Genomic DNA, 24,808 nt, shown 5'->3' with positions numbered 1-24,808 from the left:
TAAATTTAAATTTGTAGATAAGATGTGAGGTTTGAATACTTCTATGTGAAACCAGAGCTGCAGTGACAGTTTTATAGCTAAATAATTGTGTAAATAATTGGCAGGTTGCTCGCGTGGTTTGTCCACTCCCCTCAGCTGCACACCTGTTAAATCCTTCCAGAAAGATTAATAGCTCTGAGCCCAAACCAAGCAGTAGACCTGTTCCACGTTTGCACAGAGATGGATGTTTGCTGGTAGGGTTGCAGAGCTGCGCTCTTTGTCCTCAACTGGACCAACTCAGCACCCTGATTGCAATTAAATCCTGTTCCTGCTCTCCAGTGACATTCCCACTGAGTCGTAACCAGTCTGGCAGAGAGTTAATGCGCCCTGGCCACAGGCTATCCATCTCACTTACACACACAAACACACGCACAGTGGCATTGTGCTGTTCACTCACAAGTGCACACGTTTCCATTTCCTCAATTCCTTCCTTTGCACTTTATCACTTCTTCTCCAGTTTCACTTTCGGTTGTGCCGTAGATCTCCTTGTTGTCTGACATGCATATATACCAAAGTACACACACATATGCACACACGCATCTTCTTTTCTTCAATCAATGGTCCAGATTCCTCCTGAGGCAGATACGTTAATAGTCTACCCTTAAAATCTAATAAAAACTGTTAAATGAAAAGATAGCGGAAGAACCTTTGGACATGGAAAAGTAGCATAACACATACACACTCCCAAACCCCGAAAGCAAGCTGCGGTCTTTAGTGAGGAGACCCTGACCTTCTCAAGCCATCTGCTTGGTGTTACTATGCATGTCTCGTCTCCCTGCGTGTCAGTGAGTATCAGAGCATGTACTGTAGGGGAGCCTTATGTCAGCCTTAATATCCAGTCACCAGAAAATTAACAGGCATCCTGGGTGTTAAAAGTATGGGCTCAGTCAGTGAAATGTCACTGATGTCAGGAGGAGTGGGTGGAACATTTAATGGGTGGGGGTCCCTGAGGTGGGGGAGATGTCAGGTGCATGAAGACATTCAGTGTAGGGAACAGATGATGTCACCCTGATGACTAACAACTCACACCTACTCTTCAGAGTAGGTGTGAGTTGCCTTTGCCTGTGCAAAGCTCCATTTGAGCTTTTTCTTTTGTTATACAGTGTTTCAAATTATTATGCAAATTGGATTTAAATTCATAAAGTTTACATTTTTGTGTTGTGCTATTAAATGTATAGATGGTATTGTGTGTCAGGGCTCTTTGAATCACTATAATTAATTTCAGAGAGCTGACGTGATTAGTTTGTCTGGTGTGCTCAATTAAAGAAACTCTACTTAAGAAGGATGTTCCACATTATTAAGCAGGCCACAGGTTTCAAGCAATATGGGAAAGAGAAAGGATCTCTGCTGACGAAAATCATCAGATAGTGTAGTGCAGTATGACAAGATATGAAAACATCAATTTAACAAAAACTGAAGCTTTATCATACTGTGAAGAGATTTGTGGCTGATTCAGAACAAAGATGAGTTTGTACAGATAAAGACATAATGAGGAAGGTTTCTGTTAGACAAATTCATCAGATTAAGAGAGCAGCTGTTTAAATGCCCTTACAAAGCAGCAAACAATTATTTGAAGATGCTGGAGCCTCTGGAACCTCAAGGTGGAGGATCCTCCAGAGACTTGCGGTGCATGAACCTTCTATTGTGCCCTCACTAATCAGTGATCACAAGCAGAAACGGTGGCAGTGTGCCCAGCCATACATGAAGATTAATTTTTAAACAGACTTGTTCACTGATGACTGCTGTGCAGCCCTGGATGGTTCAGATGGACGCAGTAGTGGATTGGTGGTGGATGGCCACCATGTCCCAACACGGCTGTGACGTCAGCAAGGAGGTGGTGGAGTCATGCTTTGGGCTGAAATCATGGGTAGGGAGAGAATCATTGGTCGGCCCCTTCAGAGTCCGTGAAGGTCTGAAAATGACCTCAGCAAAGTATTTGGACTTTCTGACTGATCACTTTCTTTCATGGTTCAAAAAGAAGAGCTGAACCTTCAGTAGTAAAATCATCTTCATCATGACAATGAATGCTGCAAGGAAAACCACTGTGTCATTGGCTGCTATGGGTACGAAAGAGGAGAAACTCATGGTATGGTCACCATCCTCCTCTGACCTCTGACCTCAACCCTATTGAGAACCTTTGGAGTTTCCTCAAGCTGAAGATCTGAGGGTGGATGCAGTTCATATCAAACCAGCAGCTCTGGGAAAGTTTTCTGACATCCTGCAAAGAAATTCAATCAGAAACTTTCCACAAACTCACAAGTTCAATGGATCAAGAATTGTGCTGTGATACCAAAGAAGGTTCCTGTGTTAACATGTAACTCTGTCTGTTAAGATGTTTTTGATTGAAATAGCTTTTTATTTTAGTACATGTGACCACTTAATGCTGCACATTCAAAGAATGACTGTTTGCAGTTCTTTATAATCCATAAAATGGTTAGAAAATCTGATGTGCATAATAATTTGGAATATTTTTTTATTTCTGAAAAAAATAGTTTTTTTTTTTTTTTTCCGGGAGCTTTGTTCAGTTAAATTTGATTTGTACTGGGATAGTTCATGACTTGAAAATTATACTGACCATCATTTGGATTGACCATTTAAAAATATCTGAGAAAATATCACTTGCATAATAATTTGCAACATGGTGTAAGAAGTTTGTTGTGGTGGAAAAGTTTTTTTTTTAAAAAAAACATATAACCAGAACAAAGCTTGTTAAAACATTTAATATTACAATTTTCTTCTACATAGCTGTTGCAGCAAATTCAATGTAAAACCTGCATTGATATCACAACTTATAGATACACTGTTGATGATTGCTTATATAACATAGATTTTGTGGAGTGCATCCAACATTTATAAAGTGTCGTATCAAAGTGTTTCTTTCCCTTGAAAATTGCTGTGTGCTTTTCATAAAACATAGTGTTTAGCATGTCACCCCAAAAAGCTCTACTTGTTCATCCTGCTAGCATATGTGAAAGCCCTTTCTTGGTAGGTTTAGAGCTTTTTTGCTTTTTGGTGAAAAATTGAGCGGTGCTCTATGAGATATTCAAAACTTGGTATCCTATTTTATATCTGCATTTAAATTCTTTACAACTTTATCCATGAGATATTTGCTGTGTTCCTTGGTCTTCATGATGCTTTTTGTCCATTAATGGTTTCTAACAAGCATAGGAGGTTTTCACCGATCAGCTCGATTCATTCTAATTTCAAATAACACATGTGTACTCTGATGAGATTTTATTGAATTGTATTTCATTCAGGAATTTTTAAAAACATTCCATTGTTTTGACAATTAAGCACTGCTTTGTGTTGATCTTTCACATAAGAATTGGTGTCCGCAATTGTTGAAGTTTTAATCTTATTCATTGTGGAGGAATTCAAAGGTTATAAATACTTTTGCACAACACAGTGTGAAAGACTAACTGAAGACTGTCTCTTTCTGTCTTTTCAGTGGTGAGAGTGGTTCTGGGAAAACTGAGGCATGTAAGCACATCGTGAGACACTTGACAGCTCGCTCCAGCCCCAAAGGCTTTGGGTTAGAGCCCAGAATGAAACACGTAAGTCTGAATGCGTCCGTCTGCAAGATGTTTGTCAAATTCTGCACTTCAAAGATCCGGTGGGTGAAGAGGGGTCTTCGGTAGACTTGCATGATTTAGGAACATGCAACAATGACACAACTGTGTCCTTGAAATGACTTTTGGATCTCATATCAGATTTCTCTTTTTTCTTTTCCGTAAATCTCTCTGACAAACTCATAAATCCCTGAGTGCCCCCTGCCTGCCCACATTGCTTGCATACAGAGACGTTAGCCAGTATTTCACATATGATGGCATGCAACATCTTTATTCTCTGCATTATAGATACTTCTTTGTTAGATTTTGAACACTTTTTGATGGTGCGTTAATCATTTCCTAAAATTGTTTGAACATAAAACAGAACATGCTTTGTGTTTCACATTGGTATAGCTGCTTAAACGTTAAGACATTAATCCGTAAGGTCAACACTAACAACATTATTTTTAAAAAAAAATGTTTCTAGATAGGAAATTTTGATTCACAACACAATATTCTGCTTTTGCTCCGAGACTGATTTAAAATACTGTAATCAGTGAGTGCTCTTTTCTGATGAAGTCATTGTTAAGTAGGCAATATCTGGGTCAACCTTTCATTCTGTGACGTGAAACGCTGAGACTGGAATCATAGATTTGCACTGACATCTAGTGGTTCAAAAGAAGACTTTCCTTGTTTCCTTTGATAAAGATGTTTTCTTTTCCGCATTGTGTGTTATGCTTTATTTTTTCAATGAAAGATAATGCAAAGGTTAACATGAGCTGTTTGGTTATATATACAGGTAAACTGTATTCTGGAAGCTTTTGGTCATGCAAAAACCCCAAGAAACAGCAACTCAAGCCGTTTTATCAAGTTGCTAACGATCCAGTTCTGTGAAAAAGAAAAGACGATACTGAGAGGTAATGCAGTGTGCACATCTGGCTGAAAATGAAACTGAATTATGAATAAATTCAATGTCTTTATTGTCATATTTGGATATGCATAAGATATTTACTAGTCAAGTTAAATTTCACTCTTAAATATATATACTTTCATGTTGGTTCTTCTGAAGATTTAAGCCTTTCTTTAAATGATGTTTTATTCTTCATATTTATTATTGTTAATATTATTAAGTTATCTTATTTTATTGCAGTTTTCTGTGAAACACCATCAGAACATAGTGTACAATTGAAAAAGGAAAGGAAATTTACACATTCCTTCCTTGAAAATTATAATTTGCAGTTCGCCACAAGAAATGCACTTTTAAAGGGAAGACCAGTCCTAGTCAAAGGCCAGACCTGATCTAGAAGAAGCTCTATTGCAAGACTTGAAAATTCATCTAATCTGATCTTGGGAAGCAGAGCAAAGTGTTCAGTTTTAGGATGAGAAAAGCTAAGAAACAAACAGATATTTGTTTACTTTGAATGTGTATTATTTTGATTTCATTTCACATAACAGGCTACTGTCTTGTTTGTTTGTTTCACAAATGATTTAAATCAAAGTAATTGACATTCCAACACACCTATGGTGGAAAAGTTTACAAATATAGACACCTGTTCACAGCTTTAAACAGGTTACTAACTTTGTGCCACCACCAGGAGGCAGTAAGAGCTAAAGAATATCCCTTCATGGTGATTTGATTTAATGCCTAATTTGTATTTTTAATTTATTTTTTGTTGGGTTTTCAACATTTTATCTCCATAAATTTAATTTCATGATACCTGCCATTAAATAGATACTAAAAAGTTAGTAACTTCAAGCTGTTTATCAATAAAGATGTAAGATTTTTGTACTGACTTGAATACCATGTGTCCTGTTTAAGCCCACATTTACACCTACATGCTGGAAAAGACCCGTCTAGTTCACCTGCCGCCTCAGCAACAAAACTTTCGAATCTTCTATCTGATGGCCGAAGGCCTTTCCCCCGAGGACAAGACTGCACTTTATCTCAATAATGTCTTGGCTCATAGGTATGCTGTTGTGCAATCAAAATATAGAATTATTGAAATTTACATTTAGAGTTTGATGAATGAGGCATGTGTTCTTCCTTCCATCTTCCTGTGACCAGGTATCTTACTGGTGCCACTCCAGGAGACACCCCTCCTGTCGCCCTGGCTTCTGCCCAGAGCAGGGAGCATCTGGCTGCAGTCAAACAAGCCCTGCGCGCCCTGGACTTCAACAGACAGGTCACCGATCTACTTGTTCTGTTTGGTCAGATGTAGTAGGCGTACGGTTAAGGTGTAAAATTCACACACCTTGGAGAGTATCTCACTGTTGCACCTCCCTAAAATAGAACATCATTATAAAGTTAATTTAATTCCGTCCTTCACCTCACACGCACACACCCCCACACACACACACACACACACATATATATATATATATATATATATATATATATATATATATATATATATATATATATATATATATATATATATATATATATATATAAAACACCAATAAGGTTTGATTTTTAATACAAAAACTTTGGAAAACTAAAAAGTATCCCTATGTATCACATGCTGTCCTTTCAATGCAGCTGCTTTTCCTTCCACTCAACTTTCTATTGAAATGTGATGCAACACTTGGTGTACAGCAAAGTCTTTTTTAGCAACTTTTGTGGCTTTCTATCCTCTCTGAGGGGTTTCTGGTTGATAATATCCGTGGACTACAGGTCATTAAAGAAATTACCTCACGGTTAATAGAATACCTTGCATTTAATGAATCTAAATTCTGTATTAGTTGTACTATTCAAATTGAACTACTGAAATTAAAAAGCTTTTTAATTTTATTCTAATTTATTTGGATGTCGAGGCATAAGGGTGCTTAAATTGAAATTAACGTTTGGTCAATTTGTCCAGTCAAATAATTTAAACTTTAGGAATAAAACATTACCCCAGCAAACGTTGACATATGCTATGTGAAATAAATTCATTCAGCAAACACAATTTAAAAGCTGACAGAGGAGAGGACACTCAAAACCTCCAAGGTTTCAAGGCATAAAGTATTTACCAGTAATCGAGCATCTAAGCAAAGATCTGAAAAGTGTCTCTAAATGCAAATAAAACTGTATGAAGTGTGCCTTCCTTCCATCTTCCTGTCACCAGGAACCACTATCTGAGAAGACACTCAAAACGTCCAAGAACCATTTCAGGTTCTATTCTTAAATTTCCATTTAGCATTTATCAGCAGTGGGTGACCATCATCTCACCTTTTAATCCAGCAGCAGCCAATACATGTGGGCATATGGGATGGAGGAATACAGTGACTGCAGGTGGTGTTATCATAGGACACTACCATCCAACTGGATAAGACTGCAAGGTAGAGAAAAGGGGGCGGGGGAGTGTTAGTGGAAGTGATCGACCACCCATTGGTCTCTGTCTAAGCTCTCATCAACAGACGACTCCCAGTCCAGACCCAAGGGTCAATCGTCATTAACGCTCCTTATATCACTGCTTTGCTTTGCTTTCCCTTTCTCTCTCTCTTCATCTTCGCTGTGCACATGAAGGGAGAAGGGAGGTGGGAGTCGCTCTGTGTATAGAGTGTCAGACAGAGACTAATGCCCGTGTTTATCTCTGAGATATCAGCTCCAATATCCTGCCCTGAGAGGACGCACACACAGACACATATTCACACATGTTCACGAGCACACACCCTCCGACTCAGACGTCCCCCCGCTAGGAGAATCAGAGGCAACTGTAAAGTGGGGTTTTCCATGAGGCGTCCTCTGTTGAAGGGCACAGAGTGAGGAACGTTGTGACAGGAGAGAAGGGCGACAAGAGAGAAAGCAGACACTCTTGTTTTTTGCTAATTGCAACATGTCATGATGCAGCAGTTGTTTTTCTCCTTTTGTTCCTGTTTCAAGAAATTTAACAGCATTGCGTGTTCTTTTTTTCCCCTCACACCTTGTTGATTCAAATAATCAGAAAAATTTTAATATCTAAATAGTTTTGAAAAAAAATCCAGTTTTCAAATAATATAAAAAAAAAGCTTTCCAAAACAACCTGCCTCTATGTAATGTAATTGTCCCCCATGTTTACATTATGAATTAACAGTGATTAACCAAAATTCTGGGTTCAATTATCCAAGCCAACCCCAGGCACTGCTTTACCTTTAAAATAAATAAATCGATAAATACAAATCTGTATAACAGCATAAAGGAGGTTTAAATGTCTTAAAATTCAACACAGCACTTCCCAACATTGACAAATTTACAACCAAACTGAAAAACTAGGTCTTGTGATAGTCTGGAAAAGTTTATAAATCTATTTGCAAACCTTTTGGACATCAATCAAATTCAGTGAATTACTGCAGTACACGTTATCCACAAATCCCAAAACATGGAAAATTGGAAAACCTTTCTAGGAGTGGCCGGAGAAATTACTCCATCGATAACTCATTCAGGATCTCTCAAAGGAATCTAGAACAACAACCTAAGTACTGGAGATTTTTCTTGCCCCAGTTAGGTTAGTGTTTATGATTAAACAACAAGAAAGAGGCAAAATGGCAACCATGCAAATGTTCCAAATTCAAAACCATTGCTGAACAGAAAAAAATCCCAAGACACAAAGTCCCATCCCAAAGAACAACTGAATATTCAATACACTTATTAGACAAATGTGGGACATCTTCAAAAAAAAACCCCACTAGATTTAAGAAGAAGAACAAAACACCCACCCTGAAATATGTAAAAGAGTCAAGTTATCACAAGCAATTTGCAGCAGTTGTTTCTATAAAGGGTAACACTACCAGTTTTTACATTGGACTTATTAGGATAGCTTTTTTTCCTTATTTTTCTATCTCCATAATGTTTCTTAAGAACATGGGAGACAATAACTTCTTTCATGATTTGTAGCTCTACGTATAGTAGGTTTAGACCAGTTGGAAATTGGTCTTCTGCACTTGTTTCTTGAAGACATAATGACAAATGAAACAAAAACTAATTTTTCTGAGTTTTTCTGATTTTTTTGTTAAAATCATAATATTCAAAATGATGACAAAAACTATTTAAAAACTTTTTTGTGTGGTGTGCAGGAAGAAAATGCAGCAATACTTTTTCAAACGTTGTTTTTGCTAAACAAATATGTTTAATATTAATCTAAAACGTCATAAAAATGTAAAATTTACTCTCTTTTACTTTTTATTTATTATCCCTGATTTTCTTTCTAATTACATATTTGCTCCCTTTCTATCTTTTTCTCATCCAGGAAGTTGACTCTGTGTTCATGCTGCTTTCTGCTGTTCTCCATATTGGGGACCTACGTTTCACTGCCCTGACAGATGCTAATTCAGCCTTCCCTTCTGACCTGCAGCTGCTGGAGAGAGGTCAGTGCCTCCGTCACAACTACGCCCTCGGCTTTACAGCCACATTTTTACTGAAAATGAGGAGGGTGGAGCCCATCATGCTCCCACATCGTCTTTATCCTGTCCTCATTGCCTATCTCTCACTTTTCCCCTGGAATGTCTGATTTAGAAATAGCTAAGAGCTAGACGGTCACATGTTTAGCAACCAGCAACAAACAGTCTGAAAGAGCAAGTCTGAGGCACACTCCACTCTGTTGGAGTCACAGTTTTCCCTTTTTTCCTGCTTTATTTTCTCATTGCGCACTCATTCCATGTGCTCCTGCGACCCCCGACCCTTTGCAAAGTGGTAAACAACAACGTCAGTGCCCAGACGGGAAAGAGCCAGTCGTTGTCAGGGAGATGTGAAGTCATGGCTGGTGATGTCAGGAAAGGGTTTCTGAGTTTGCCATCACCTGTTTGTGCTGCTTGTTTATGGATTCTGCTCACAAGTCCAGCGGTGACTAATCCCTGCCAGCACTTCCCGTCAGTTGAGCAGGCATCAGCTGTGGCAGAGTTCAGCTTGTTGTGTTGTCAGCGTGACGTCATCATCAGACCACATGGGCCCTGGGAGGTCATCAGCATTACCTTTCAGATACTCCATTATTATTTAATGCTGTTATTTTTCAGGTTTTCATCACGTTGTTTACTCTGATGTCTGATGTTTCTCTATCTGTCTCTCTTTCTCTTCCCAGTTGCTGGACTGCTGCAGGTGTCCACTAATGATTTAAGCACAGCCCTCACTTCTGATGTTCAGTATATTAAAGGTATTGACCAAACCACCTTCACCACTGCTTTATTCTGGTTTTTATTTTGCTGCAGAGAAATACCTTGACTACTGAAGAAACTGTATGTCTTTAACCTAGGTTGTTTCCTATAGTTTCAGCTCTGCCTACTTCCTTCTGATAAACCAGGTGTTCTGGCTTAAGTTAATCCAAGCTAAAACTTATTTATGTCCCCCTGGCTGACTTAGACTCAAAGTTGCATATTAGCTTAACCAACATGTTTCTTCCGCCTGGAAGTAATATGAATACTTTGTAGTGAGTAAAGTAATCTTTTTCTGCATAAGCCATCATTTTTGGCCTAACTGTGTCTCATTAGGTTTAGAAAAACTTTTAATGTAAATGAGAATATTGAAATACTCATCACAAAATCTGAAACTACAGCCTTTTGCAACTTGGCCAAGGAACCGATAGATTAGGCTGCTTTAATGATCTTGTTCAGTGCCAATTTGGGATACTGTATGAATTCGCCAGTTTCTGGTAATGTATGAATTACAGATGTCCCAATTAGGATAATTTGTGCATGATCCTGATCTGAATCATTTAGAAATAGACATTTTCTGATGCATAGTTCCAGTCTGGTACTTAATTGGAAGAGCAACCTGCTTGCATTCTACACTAACATGAGCAAGTCTACTCTGGTTTTACAGAATGTATTGATAATTTTAATTGTTAGATATTTCAGTACAGTCTCATTTAATCATATTCTGACAAATCTCAGAAAAGGTTGTCTTCTGCTTCAGAAACGTAGCATTCACCTGGCTGTGAACCTGTTATTTAGCTGCTCTCTACACATTTTTTTACCCGTTCGAAGAATAGTTGGCATGACATGGACAAATGGAAAGCTGCACTGCTTAACACAGTCTCTTACAATTTTAATATTCTAGTAAAGATGGGAAAACACTTAGATTAATGAGGAAAATCAGGTTTTATTGGATGAACAAGATAATCTGCATTGCCTGCAATACATTTTTGTAAGCCATGCCACTAAAAGGGGATATTAGAAACTGACTGTGCTAAACATGACCACTTGGTTCAATGGGGATACAACTGGTAAAAAAAGCACCTATCAGAGTTTTAAGCTTTTGATTCTTTACTCGGGATTCGATCTCGACTTCCCTAGTATGAATGTTTGAAGAGAATTTACATCATAACACAAACACAATAAAAACCCCTCTTAAGCTGAGGAAACGTTTTTTTTTTTTGTTTGTTTTTTTTTAGCTCTTAAATCCTCTAACCGGTGTTGAACATGTCCTGGAATGTCCCAGGATATCCATTACTGATAGATCATCACAGTGATCGATAAAGTGTTGGGTGGGGTCTCTGTGAATGATTCATGTCTTTCCAATGATGTGGACATTTTGCTGTAAGAGAACAGTTGAAGCATAGTTTGAATTGTCTGTAAAATGTTAAGGTAGGTGGTAAGTGTTAAAACAAAATACATAGGACCCAGAATGATGCTAAGAGAATTTACTAGAATCAGATTTATTGGGCTAGCATGCACAAGCAATGAATTTGAGTTCAGTTTCATGCACTAAAAAATACTGTATAAAGAGGAGCCTGCTTAATCGCCTTAACTGTGAGTCACCATGTTCTGACCAATTGGTGTGCATACCTCAGATATTAAGTAAAATAAATCTTTTTAACCTTTTGTCAAGTAATAAAATTGTGTATATTGCTTAGATAAAGATGTCTAAGGTAGAAGATCATATTTAGTCGCAGTTTGTTTTTCCTTGAAGCTAGAGGTTCAAGGCACAGTGTACTTTATTACATACTAATGTGAAATAGTGTTGACATAGTTATGATGTCAACACAGCATAAAATTAGATCACAAACATTCATGTTTGTCTGATTTATCAGCTGAATCATTTTCTCTCAAAAACAGCCAAATAGTCTCCAAAATTATTTCCAGTCTTGTGCAAGCTCCCTCCTCACTAGAGTCAGTTTTTATTTTACTTCACTGGGAACTGATTCATTCATATAATCCATCACTTGCAAATTTTACAAACTGAATTTTATGTTTCACATCATTCTTTTCATAAGTTGATGCCTTCTGATAAAGTTATTTTACAGGAATTTGCAGAAAGCTGCTTATTTCTGGCACTTTTAGAATTGAGTTTACATTTTTGTAGAGTCTTATGACCCTGGGTTTCTATGTAGTTTTTTTTTTGTTCTTTTCAGGTGACGTGATTACTAGACGTCACACTGTAGAGATGGCAGAGCAGTACAGGGACCAGCTTGCTAAATCCATCTACGGGCGACTCTTCTATTATCTGGCCAACAGCATCAACGACTACCTTCAAGGACAAGATGACAGCATTGGGTATGTGTTATGTGTGTTTTTACTCACAATCACAAAACAAAAATCCCAGGCTATTGGCTCCCTTGTGTCTAAATTCCTATCACTGACGTATATAGCTGTCACTGCAAACAAACAGTCACATTTCCAAGGCTGAAGTACTGTAGGCTTCATTGTGGAGTGAACATTCGTCATACTCTACGAATGCACCATGCAATCCAAGAAGAAATTTAACAGACACACTCAAGGTCCATAATGCTTGGAGGTCTTACAAAAACACACTCCAAAACAAAACAGCACAAGGTGGAGGTCATGGGATCTTTTGGTGTTAATGTTGTTGAGCGTTATCACACCCTGACAGAAAACCCACAGTGCATCTTCTGGAATGTGTTTGTGCTTTGCCTTGTTTGCGCACATACCTCTAAATATAATAAACTTGTCAACCACACATTCATGGCACTCCCTTTTTGTCAGATGTTGCTGCATATGCAGCCTCGCAGGCCTTACTGCTGGCGTAGCATCACACCAGAGTCATACTGATCCTGGAAATTAAATTCACTGCTTTAATGAATATGCTTTGTGTGTTTTTTGCTCGATTTATTTCTTCCAGCGATCCTGCCATGGAAATTGGAATCCTGGACATGTTTGGGTTTGAACAATTTCAAAGAAATGAATTTGAACAGGTGAGATCGGGTTGTCCCTTTTTAGATTTTCGCAATTCAAACATTAATATTGTGTAACTCTCGCCTTAAATAGAATCCCTTTGGCTTTTCTGAGATGAAGAATGTGATCTTGTAATTTTAGTCAAATTGTTGAAATTGTTGGAGCTCTTATCTGTTTAAGGCTGGAATTTTTTCATGTGTAATTGTAATGAATGAGCTGAGGTCTGTGGCTGACTGTGGCGTGATTTTCAACTGTCCTCAAATGAACTGATGACGGCCACAATGACTGACTGTGTGCTGCACGTAGGCTGTAGTCTCCCTCCTTCTGTCTTGCTCTCTGTCTCTCTCTATCTCTTTCTTTCAGCATGAGTTAGAAGACAGAAACCATGTTTTTAGAAAAATATTTTGTCCAAGAACCAACAGATAACAGTAAAACAAAAAACACAATTATTTTTTTTTACAAAAACACAATTTCAGTGACCACAACAGAATTTAAAAAACATTTCCCTGAAGTTAAAGATTAAAGAAGGATAAAGCAGCTTGATAACTTCTCAATTTAAAGTGATGCTCAATTTAAAGTTTGCTTTGTATTTTCTCTCCATACCAAATTTTGTTTTACTACTTTGTAAGAAAAAGCATAAATAATACTAGACAAAAATACTATAGCATTGGGAAGTGTAGTTTATTTATATCAGATATAAGAAGATCCCAGTTATCTGGGCAATTTCGAAGCTTTAAACTTCAGATATCAGTTTAATCCTATTCTATTTGCTCTTTAAGAATTATAAATAAAAAGACATAAAGGGAGATAAATAAGTTTTTGATCCCCTATTAATTTCTTTTGGTGTGCTCCCTTACAAATTAAAGTACAGTCTTCACATTTATGGTATTTTTTTTGTTTGGTGCAGAAAAACCGAACATGGGTCACATCTTTTATGTATTTTTCAAACAACCACAAAAGGAATAGACTGTAGGCCCAGCTACTGGTGCTGGTTGCTGAGGATCCTTGACTTTGGACTCAGAACTGACCAAATTCGTCTTGTCTGACTGCAACACTTTTTCCCAAGCTTTATCTGAGTTGTTCACCAAGAGACACCAAAGTTTCCCTCCTCATGCTTGAAGCTGAACTACAGAGCTGCTTCTGTGACAATCTTCTGCGTCATAGGTGCACAAGGGAGCATTATTGCAGATCCTTCCTCTCAGCATCTATTAGATTTTGTAACTATGACCATGACCAGGCGGTTCTCCCTCATTATTCAGTACAGTTACCTGGTGAATCTGGACAGCGGCTTTCTCATTTTGTGGGATGAGCCAACATGCCGACAACAACAGGAATAGACTGTCAGGTCCTCAAATTGCAACTTGAACTTTGCTTCCAGATACTGTCAGATAGAGTTCTTGAGTATAGGACTGCCAGATCAGAAGCTACAAAACGCAGGATGACTGATCCTGCTGAAACTCAGTTGGATGGATGAAAAAGAACCCGACTTGTCACATGCTGTACATTATTCTGTTAGCCTTTGCAGAACCTTTTTGGCAAATTACTTACACATTTTTTACTATTTAAGCTACCTGACATTCCCCACCTATTTCCTTATCTTGTATATTTTTGAAAAAATTCTGTCTGTTAGGACATTCTATATTGTTTTCTGTAGGTTTTTTGGGGGGGGTCGTTTACTCTGAATGAGAAGTTTCACCGATTGTGTTTGTGTGACTGTAGTTCATAAATCTCAACTGACAAAGTGCTTATTGCTTCTATTCAAAGCTCACTCTCTTCCACCCCCTGTGGAGCAGCCTGCTTCTTCCAGCTTTTACCAAAGGCAGTCAGTGTTTGTCTTTGCTTCTGAACCCTCGTGTGCCAGTGGTGTTTTTGTCTGCTTGGCAGAAGAATAAGTGGCTTTCCTTATCTGGATGCCCTCCAATCCAAGCGGAAGTGAGGGGTTTGTACAACCATTTACTTCAGGTCAAGGACAGTGGCAGATTAACTGAAGCATATGGGAGACAGACAAAAGCAATGAAATAACAGAAATTATCTGTAGCAGTTTAAAACTCTTAATTCAGATCCGCCTCTTGATACCACCACACATTATGAGACACTTGCAGAGGAGAAAAAGGGAGGAGCAACGTTTGGATCAACAAACACGAGGCTCATTTACCGTAGACATGGCACAAAAGTGACATACAAGCTCTGACATGTTTATACACTCATACACGCAAACAGAAACTCACAAACACAGAACCCATGTGTGGTATGATCAGAGTTATTAGATCTTGTTAATTAGAACTGTTTGTTGGTCTGTGTTGTACCTGCTCAGCACTTTGCTAATGAACTAACTCAATCAACCACCTGCTGAGTCTAAGCATTTAATGGGCTAGACTCGCTGGGAGACAAACAATAGACAAGCAGAAAGAAAACAAAAACACAACTATGACCTTCTGCTCCAAGAAACGTTATACCTACTCCTCAGAGTATGACGAAGGAATCCCAAACTTTGGGTCGTGGCAACGTGGTTGCAGTGTTGCATGACTGAGAGGTGAATACAAAACATTAGCTTTTCAAAGGTGTCTTTTAGACCCAAAGTTCTCAAATGATCGTACTGTCGCAACCTAATTAACATCCGGAAAAGGAGTTGTTGAAGCAAATTGATCTTTGCTTTAAATAATCTGCAAAAAAAAGAAGTGCAGTGCAAATCGAGAACTGCAGAACAATCGCTAACTTAATAGCATTCCTCTGAGATCAGAATGCAAATCTGGGAATGACCTGAAACCCAATTTAACCGTGTTCCAGTTACTAGCAAGATAATTGGTGGGTAATGTGGATTACTACTGTGTGCAGTGGTAAGCTGTCTCTATTTGATCTAACTAAAAATGAAATACTTTAACTAAGGATGCTTTTCTTCGCATTCTGTTTTTAGTTTCAGATACAAATCCTCAGAAGCAGAAATAAATGACAGAATTTATTTCAACATTCAGTAGCCCTGTTAGTATTTGAAGCTGAGATTGGTGAGAATCGTCCAACTTTATCATTTGTAAGTTAACTTCAGAGGACTTCCAGTCTAATTTGAATGTTTTTGCGACTGAGGGAAAACAGAGGGCATATTAAAAACATGCCCTTCTAACCAAACAAACAGCTTCCAGCATATAAGACCTACATTTAGAAGAAAAAAAACACGCCAAGCCTTTGTATGTCAATTTCATTTAATTTAATTTGTTACTGCTTTCATAAAATGTCTTCCAGTAGGATGGGGTTACATTCTGAGAACTGTAGTTTAGTGTGATTGTTGCTATTTTCCCCCCATAAATTTGTTTCATATCAACATGTAACTCAGCTCATTCAAAAATAAAACTAACGACTATGTCATTATCTTCTTTTTTTTTACCAATGCGTGACCTGTAATTTTAGAATGTGATCTATTAAACCTGTTAATAATAGTTATTTCCCAATGCACTACATGTCAGAAGCATAATTTTCCCAAAGCATTGCATTTCCAAACACTACTTATCCTGTACCTGCATGTAGCTCTTAATGCACTTATTATAATATAATAAAACAGAGATAGTCGGTTTTCAGTAATGGCTGATGTTTTTATTTTCATGTTTAAACATGAAAATGACTGCAGAAAATGAAGACATTAGTCCTCTCAATGGAAAGGAAAACATTTCTCAGTTGCACTAAAGTTTTATGAGCTCATCTTCAGACTGCAATGCTCTATGCTTAAATGCAGTTTGTTAATGAAAACAGTATTCAGAGTGGCTCCGGGCAAAGATGTGTTCCTTCAACAACTTTAATTCTCAAAAAAGAATTAAAATAATAATTTATAATTGGCACAAAGAAGAAAATTCCATACAAAGCTAATCTTTGGAAATGGTTTGTTGTTTCCTTCCCCATTTGTTACAGCATTGATTGGTTTGATCACAGTTAAATTATACACAATAAAACATTGGGAAAAAGCTTAATCTACATTCACGAGTTGTTCTTTCCACAGGAAAGATTTCAGCAGCTCACTTTGTCTTTGAAATGGTGGAACAGCTGACAGGAAGGCTCCTTAGTGTGTTCACGATCCACACTGTGGCCCCTTTAATGGCTAATTTCACATTGGCTGTGTTACATGAGTAGTCACTTTACTTCTGGCCCATTGACTGCCACAGCAGGTTATGTTTGAGGTTGTATTTGTTCCTTTGTTTGCTTTCAAAACATTGAGCAGCCTGTCTCTGAGGAACTACACTGCGTGGGCTGAGATACGTGTTTACCTTGTTCTCTGTGTGCATTCCAGCTGTGCGTGAACATGATCAACCAACGGCTGAGGCTGCACGCCTCTGAGGTGCTCTTCCAGCAGGAGCAGGCTGAGTGTCTGCAGGAGGGCATCACCATGGAGATCCCAGTCTCTGGCAACAGCCACGTCGCCGTGCTGGACTTCTTCCTTCAGGTTGTATATTCATCTGGTTGTGACCAGCCTGCTCCAGTTTGGTCCCCCTTCACGTGACGCAAGACCTCAAAACTCAAAGTCACATGTTCAAATCCAATGTTTCATAACCACAGAAAGTGACATTTCCCTGCCAGGTTTCAAAAATGTAATACTTTATATATATATATATATATATATATATATATATATATATAAAAATTCTAAAAGTAAACTATCATATAATAGCCACACCCCAGGTTAATTTCTGGCTGTTATTATTGACATCCACATCGAGCCAAAAGGACGACTGAAACAAAGAGTGGCACTGAATCTGATTTGTGTCGGAGGGAAAGAGGGGGACTCTTTTCTACAGGGATCAATAGAAATGTCAGAAGGAATAGTGCATTACTGGAATCAAATGGACTTTGTAAATATGACCAACATAAATAATGAGAGCATATGTTTGTTTCTACTCCAGAGGCCTCAGGGACTGCTGTGTGTGCTGGATGAAGAGAGTCAGAGCTTACGGCCTGCAGAGCAAACCCTTTACAAGAGGCTATCCGCCCAGCTGGACTCCAGTTCATTTTGTGGGCTTTCACTCACCACCAAGGATGGCAACGGCAACCCCCCTCCCAAAGACCATGGCCCGGCTTTCACTGTCAGCCACTATGCAGGACAGGTCTGTTTGTTTTAATAAAAAATGTCTCCACCAGTCAGTCGTAGTGTCATTATGACCACTGATACGTCTGCTTAACTTTGAATTCAACTCAGAAAAACTGTGATTTACATTTGTCTTCTAACTTTAGCCAGTACATACAACAATAAAACAATACTTGTCTTTGAGAAAAATGTAGGAATTACTCCAAGGACAGGTCCTATAAACCTGTTTAGCTGGGAAATACAGGATCTTATATTAGTCTGGTGGTGACAATGACATGGCTAAAAAATGTTCACATTCTAAAATAGACACTTTAGAGAAAGTTTATTAAAATGTCAAAAATAGAAGAAAAATCCAGCTTCTTGATGTGGTTACTAGGAAACATTGTGGAAGATAAAAATCCCTAGTGGGGAATTTATTGCCAGTCGTCTCTGCTGTCATCTTCACCAAAAGGTCTGTGTGGGGTATATTTTAACATCAAAGGGGGGGCACCAAGCATACATCAAAAAAAAAAAAAAAAATTAAAAAGATGGCGAGAATAAGAGTCCAAGAAGAAAAACAATAATATGGAGAACAACTGTAAGCAAGCACTTTCAGATTCAGTTGTTAACAGCAGCAATTTTAATTGTGATCCCATTAAATTTCAATGAGGAAATCCCAGGTACATTCTGTTGGATATCTAATGTTATGAGAAACCTTAAATAAACAATATCTTTGGTATATAGTGTATGTTTATTAAAGGGGGTTATTTTTATTTTCCAGGAACATTGTGCCATTTGATATCACAATCAAGTAGCTATTTTACCTAATATTGCTATGAAAATTCTTTTTATATACCAAAACTAACTTAAAATAAATTTTTAATGTCATATCTGACGCATTGATATTGTGCTCTGTCTCTTTAAGAAGCTTATTCTATTCCCACTTTTCTCTTTCCCATTTCCTGTCAGGTAACTGTGAACAAAGGCAACTAGTACCATAAGATGAAATTAAATCAAATCAAATCAAATCAAATACAATACAATAAATAAAGTATAAAAAATGTTGCGTGTCTTTTTATGTTGCAAAACGTTTTATAATATTAAAACATTGCATTGTACGGTTTGTTTTTCCTGACAGATTTCATATGACCTCACTGGATCTCTGAGCAAAAACAAGGACTCCTTCCCTCAGAATCTCCTGCTTACAATGAAAAGTAAGTACCCAATACATAATAAGCATATGAGCACAATGTGGCGTCAGAGTTTAAGTGAACACAAAGATGCACTCATGTTTAAAATTGCAGAACACAAACCCGGCCCTTGTCTTGGTGTAGTTATATTTCTATGTGTGTGCTTTAGTCCATATGCAGCAGACACCGTCTGTGTGTATATTGTCTAAATAAGCTGCCAGATGTCGGGTGTTGTGGCTCGCAGGACACAGGCTGCCGTTGTGTGACTGCCAGCTTAGTCTTGCGTCCAGCAACCTAATTGCTATAATTTCCATGATGAGGCTAATCTTCTAAAGGCTAGCCCTTCACTCATGCTTGGCTGGTATTCCTCTGTCTGACAAGTCAATGCAACGCTGCCTTTTATCCACATACAGCCATGAACTTGGACTGCCCTTGAGAACAAAGACTGGGGTGTGTATTTGTGCTTCCCTATGATGTTCTATGCATTAATGTTTTATTCTTCTTAGCATTGGTGAACTGACCTTAGAAGTATACGTGATCTGGTGCAACACAATGCAAGGCACCTTTAACAGGATCAACAGTAGATCATGAGATCGTAGAGAGGTCAATCCTGGATCTAGAGGACAAGTTCAGAGGAAATCTTTTCAAGGCTAAAAAGCTCCTGTTATCCATAAACAAAATAGTTTCCTTTACGAATAAAACATAAAAAGAATGTCAAGGCCAAGTCGATTGGCCATAAAAATAAATTCAGTTTTTTCTTGAATTTGAAAGAATTAATTTTGTTCACAGTATGATGCAGTCCACATAGTCCTGGTTTTTAAAGGACCTCCAGCATTAAAATGATGCTGACTTCATTGTCTATACCTGACTGCTAATACTTGTAGGGCGGGTTGGTGCCTATCTCAAGTAGTCATTGGGTAGCAGGGTGCACCCTATACAAGTCAAATCAGGGAGACACACAAGACAAAGAACCATGCATGCACAAACTCAAAGACAATTTAGAGATCAGTAACCTAAGGATAGGTTACTGATAATCTGGCTTCTGCCCACAGTCCAACAAACTAATGTTTGTTGGACTGTGGGCAGAAGCCAGATTATCCAGAGAGTACCCACACACTCACAGGGAGAACAGGCAAATTTCATTCAGTTCTAATAAATTTGCAACTGTACAGCTAACCAGCATATGTATTTTAATACATTAAGAGCACACTTCATCTAATCAAAGCTTTTTGGCTTCTAAGCTTGCTGAATTTAATTCCTGTAGAATTTATTTTCTGTAATTCTCTTTCTAAAAATCTCAACCTATCTCCTGTCTTGCATCTCACCAGTGTCTGGGCGAGGACCACTTCGGTTTTCAAGCAATGCCTTTTCCATGCAATTATCATCAGGAATGTAAAAGAGTTGGCCAATCTGTAATTCTTTTACATTTAAGCCAGACATAATTTTTAATAAAAGACTCTGAAATATTAGAAATTCCCTGTCTTGGGTGATTGCTTTGCGTACCATTACACTAGCTTCCAATTCATTTTCTGAAAACCTTTGATTCATACTTGAGCTGGATCTGCCTTTCAGTTTTCCTCTCAACTAAGTCCCCAGAGTAGCTCACTGTTACCTATATTATAGTTCAGAAATAGAAACAATTCTCTCTTTGAGGTATTCTAAGAAACTGCTCCATGCCTCTGCCTTCACCTTTAGACTAGATTATTGTAATTAGACATCATGAGGGTATCCAGTCATCTCAATACCTTGTAGCTTGTTCAAAACACGTCTGCCAGAGTACTGACTGTTGTTCAGCAAAGACAGATCACAATTTTTCCACCTTGGCTTTCATACACTGGCTGCCTGTACAGTTTAGAACGACATGTAAAATCCTGCTGCTTAGCTGTAAAGCCCTACATGGCTATGATCTGACCTGGCCCAAAAATCTCCCTTCTAAATATTTTCATTCTCTATGGTAATGATTTTCAATATATTGAGGTTGGGATACCTGCTTTTGTCCCTTAAACTCAGAAAAATTAAAAGATTAACCCATTTAAGAGGAAGTACGTTCTTTCTTCCATAGTGAGGTGGTTCTGGTGGTACCTGCAATAATTCACCACTCTGCCACTTACTTTTTTCCATCTTTTTTTCCTTGAACCTTTCAGATGAGAGCCCCTCTTCCAACATTCGCACACGTGTTGTTTGGCTCTCTAAATGAGCTCATTGTTGTACAGTTCTCCATGTGTTGCAGAATGACACACTCCACCCACTTTGTCGTCTTTCGGATTGTTTACATGCGAATTTTACTATTACTCCACCTTTTGTCCCTCTTATTTTCCGTTGTTAAATCCTTTCATATGTTTTTTTTTTCACCCCTCCCCTCTTCTTGTTCTTCCCCACCTCCTTCCTCAACCAATGCTGTTGCTTATTCTGCACTGATTTTCACTGTATATTGCTTTGTGCCCTGCAGCCAGTGAGAGCGTGTTACTGCAGCAACTCTTCCAGTCCAAGCTGACTCAGACTGGTTCTCTGGTGCCAGCTGCCCAGGGTCGCATTGGTCTGAGAGGAACTAAAGCAGCCTTGATGCTCCAGAGGATGCCATCAACCTCCTCTGTCAATGCCACTTGTATGCCCCAGCAGCCTCGGAGGTATCATGATCTTACCAAGGTAATGTTGTTCATAGTTTGGAGCAGCAGCCTGCAGTTCCTCATTCCAACTTCAACACATACAAAAGTGTCCTACAGATTTTATGGCAGCAGGTTTTAGTCAAGAATATGTTAACAAGGGCAGTATTTCACATCAAACAGGCAGCAGCTTTTTTTTTTTTTTTTTTTTTTTTTTTTCCAGCAGTCAACTGATAATCAATGGAAAAAAACGGGGACAGTATTTTTGGTAAGAATCTTGTCTAATTTAAGCTAGTTCCCACCCCATGTCTAAATATAAACCTCTGGGAATTGGATTGTATGCGTGTGTGTGTGTGTGTGTGTGTGTGCGTGCGCGTGCGTGCGTGTGCGTGTGTGTGTGTGGGTGTATGTCCACAGGCATTCATGAGATAAAACCCTTTCCCAAGAATTTATACAGAGATAAAATATGGGTTTAAGCTTCTGTAGACCTTTCAAGACATTAAACAAAAGAGATAAAATAAATATCTGTTTTAACAAGCTAAATATTTTTTTGCTTGGTGTTATATTTATGGTTGCTAGTATCTTTGGAAACAGAGCAGTTGTGTGCATAATGAGAGTGAAAAAGCTGTCAGGTTGTGTAACCTCCAAGAGTCCTGTCTGCTGCCTCTGTGGCTTATTATCTATCTAGATCAAATGGTTGTATAAGACCATTTTCCCCCCCCCCCCCCCGGCATATCCTAGCAGCCTTAAATGTTGCTGTGCTAATGTGTACAATACCAATATACAACAATATAGTACAATACAATTCATCGCAGATATTAACACACAAGATTAATAATTAAGTTTTGAACTTCCAAGGGGGGCAATGACTGTACAGCACTACAATAACTTCTCAAAAACATAAACTTGATGTAAAAATGTGCATTTATTATGATGTTTGCTGAAACCCTTCTGTGATCTTCTGTTTCCTCTTGAATAATCTTCATTTTTTCTTATTTCATTCTACCTACAGATCCTGAAGAAAAAAGGTTCAAGTTCTTTCCTCCAACGACTTGAGCGTTGTGGGCCAGTCACAGCGGCTGTCCAGCTGAGGGTACGAGAAACTCTTTGTTTCTTTATAACAACTTAAATCTGCTCTCTGCACCTTCCTCAAACATGTAAGATGTTTAGATAGTTCATTTCACCAAATGTATTTCCAGTTAGCAACAAGCATCTGGATCAAATTTTTAATCATTACAAGCCTGTTGTTTGTTACCAAACTGAGATTTAATTCAGGGATGATTTTACGTCAGTGCATTCGTCACAATAGTCCTTCCAACCTTTGCAACAATGCACTCCTAAGTGTAGGGTGCTCATAACTTTTTTGTAAATCAACAACAATATTCAGTTTGCAGCAAGCAGCTCTGTCTGTGGTGGTGACGCAAGGAGGCTGAGACGTGGCTCAGAGAAGCTGTGCCTTTGGTCTGAATGAAACCACTGTGTTGCACAATCAGAGTTGTGGACCTGCGGTCGTCGGGTCCCCTCTGGGAATGGCAGGGAAGGAGAGAGTGGGCTGAAAAATGATGCTGTACCAAGCCAAACATGAAGCCCTCTGCATGAATGAATGAACAATGAACAACAGCCACTGTGTTCTGTGGGAATGTGTTTCTGCGTGTGTGTGCGTGGGTGTGTTTCTGAGGAGCAATGTGGCTTTTAAAGATGAGGGGTGAGGTGCTGGGTATTGTACCTGAAGTTCCTGGGTGATGTCAGTTTGAGGTGTAGCAAACTACAGTAAGTGTTTACACACATATGCCTGTGATCTTAGATGCATCATCTTGAAGATGAGGATTTGAAGAAAAGCTCCTATTTCTCACCTTTGGAAGGAACAGGGAGTTATTGTTGCTGCTTTGTTCTTTTACTTCCTTCAGAGGCAAGATGTACACCCAAAAATCTCTGCCACAATGTGGTGTTGCTCAATTCCAATGAATCAAAGCACATCAGATAATCCATCCATCCATCCATCCATCCATCCATTTTCTTACACCTTTGACCCTAGTGGGGTTGGGAGGAGTGCTGGTGTCTATCTCCAGCTAATGTTCCGGGCGAGAGGCGGGGTTCACCCTGGACAGGTTGCCAGTCTGTCACAGGGCGACACAGACAGACAGACAGGACAAACAACCATGCACACACACACTCACACCCAGGGAGAATTTAGAGAGACCAATTAACCTGACAGTTATGCTTTTGGACTGTGGGAGGAAGCTGGAGTACCCAAAGAGATCAGAGAATCCTTTGTCCCATTGTTTGACATTTTGTGTTAAATCAACTTCCTCTTCTTTCCTTTTTCAGAACTCACTGTCAGAGATTATGAGTAAACTGCAGACTTGCACTCCCCACTTTGTAGAGTGTGTGCGCCCCAACTCTAGCGGTCAGCCAACCAGCTTTGATAGCTTCCACGTCTCAACCCAACTGCAGTACATCGGAGTGCTTGACATGGTGCGCATGATACGTTACGGATACCCTGTCCGCCTGTCCTTCTCAACATTCCTCAGCAGGTCAGTGCTGGAATGCTTCAAAGAATTTTTTTTTTTTACTTTTTCACATTTTGTGATGTTACAACCACAAACTACAATGTGTTTTATTATGATGTTATGTGATAGACTCACACAAGGTGAAAAGAAAAGAAACCATATTTTCTGCATTTTTTTTTTTTGCTAGTAAAATTCTAAAAGGCATAATGGATTTTAGTTTAGCCGCCCTGAGTGAGCATTTTGTAAAGAAAGCCTTTGCCACAAATAGAGCAGCAGGGAAGTATGGGAAGCATGTTTGAACTGTAATTTTCAAGTCTTGCCACTTTGGGTCTACATTTTGAGTTACACATTGATTTAGTTAATGTTGACTGGATAGACTTGTTGTCCTGCCAATGTACCTAACGTTTTTTGCAGCCTTTTACATGTTTTCTTCCATAATTGTCATGCATTGAGTTCCCTTCCTCTTCTACTAAATTGTGACCCACTCTCCTTGACCAGTCTGTTAATTTAAGGGTCAGTGCCTTGCAACATTTAGGTGTCTCCAAAATTAGCTCATTTGCAGAACACTCTAGAGCTCGACTGCATGCTAGCAGGACAGTTTAGCCCAGGGGTGCCCAAAGTCGGTCCTCGAAGGCCAGCATCCTGCATGTTTTAGTTCTCTCCCTGGTTTAACTCACCTAGATCCAATGATGGCTCATTAGAAGGCCCAAGAAAAACATTGACATGCTGATGAGGTTGTTATTACCTCATCAGCATGTCATTTAATTCTAGTGTGTCGGACAGGGGACAC

General features: G+C 38.7%; 1 protein-coding gene across 5 annotated transcripts in view; it reads left to right on the top strand.

Annotated features, from left to right (window-relative positions):
• The window catches only part of myo16 (myosin XVI), a 107,825-nt gene that overhangs the window by 55,787 nt on the left and 27,230 nt on the right, over nucleotides 1-24,808 (top strand). For all 5 annotated transcript variants that reach the window (XR_006372040.1, XM_044130952.1, XM_044130953.1 and 2 more), the window contains exons 14-27: nucleotides 3,488-3,593; nucleotides 4,387-4,504; nucleotides 5,407-5,554; nucleotides 5,653-5,770; nucleotides 8,795-8,912; nucleotides 9,623-9,694; nucleotides 11,891-12,032; nucleotides 12,619-12,691; nucleotides 16,945-17,097; nucleotides 17,555-17,755; nucleotides 18,854-18,929; nucleotides 21,355-21,551; nucleotides 22,521-22,601; nucleotides 23,837-24,042. Coding sequence is in view for 4 of the 5 variants with exons in the window: in XM_044130952.1 (XP_043986887.1) it covers nucleotides 3,488-3,593; nucleotides 4,387-4,504; nucleotides 5,407-5,554; nucleotides 5,653-5,770; nucleotides 8,795-8,912; nucleotides 9,623-9,694; nucleotides 11,891-12,032; nucleotides 12,619-12,691; nucleotides 16,945-17,097; nucleotides 17,555-17,755; nucleotides 18,854-18,929; nucleotides 21,355-21,551; nucleotides 22,521-22,601; nucleotides 23,837-24,042 (1,809 nt within the window). In the remaining variant the exon portion in view is untranslated. The remainder of the gene's footprint in view (nucleotides 1-3,487; nucleotides 3,594-4,386; nucleotides 4,505-5,406; nucleotides 5,555-5,652; nucleotides 5,771-8,794; nucleotides 8,913-9,622; nucleotides 9,695-11,890; nucleotides 12,033-12,618; nucleotides 12,692-16,944; nucleotides 17,098-17,554; nucleotides 17,756-18,853; nucleotides 18,930-21,354; nucleotides 21,552-22,520; nucleotides 22,602-23,836; nucleotides 24,043-24,808) is intronic.

The sequence above is a fragment of the Gambusia affinis genome, linkage group LG11, assembly GCF_019740435.1.
Source record: "Gambusia affinis linkage group LG11, SWU_Gaff_1.0, whole genome shotgun sequence".
Taxonomy (NCBI): domain Eukaryota; kingdom Metazoa; phylum Chordata; class Actinopteri; order Cyprinodontiformes; family Poeciliidae; genus Gambusia; species Gambusia affinis.
The sequence above is the reverse complement of the archived record's forward strand: the minus strand, read 5'-3'. Positions and strand labels throughout refer to the sequence as shown.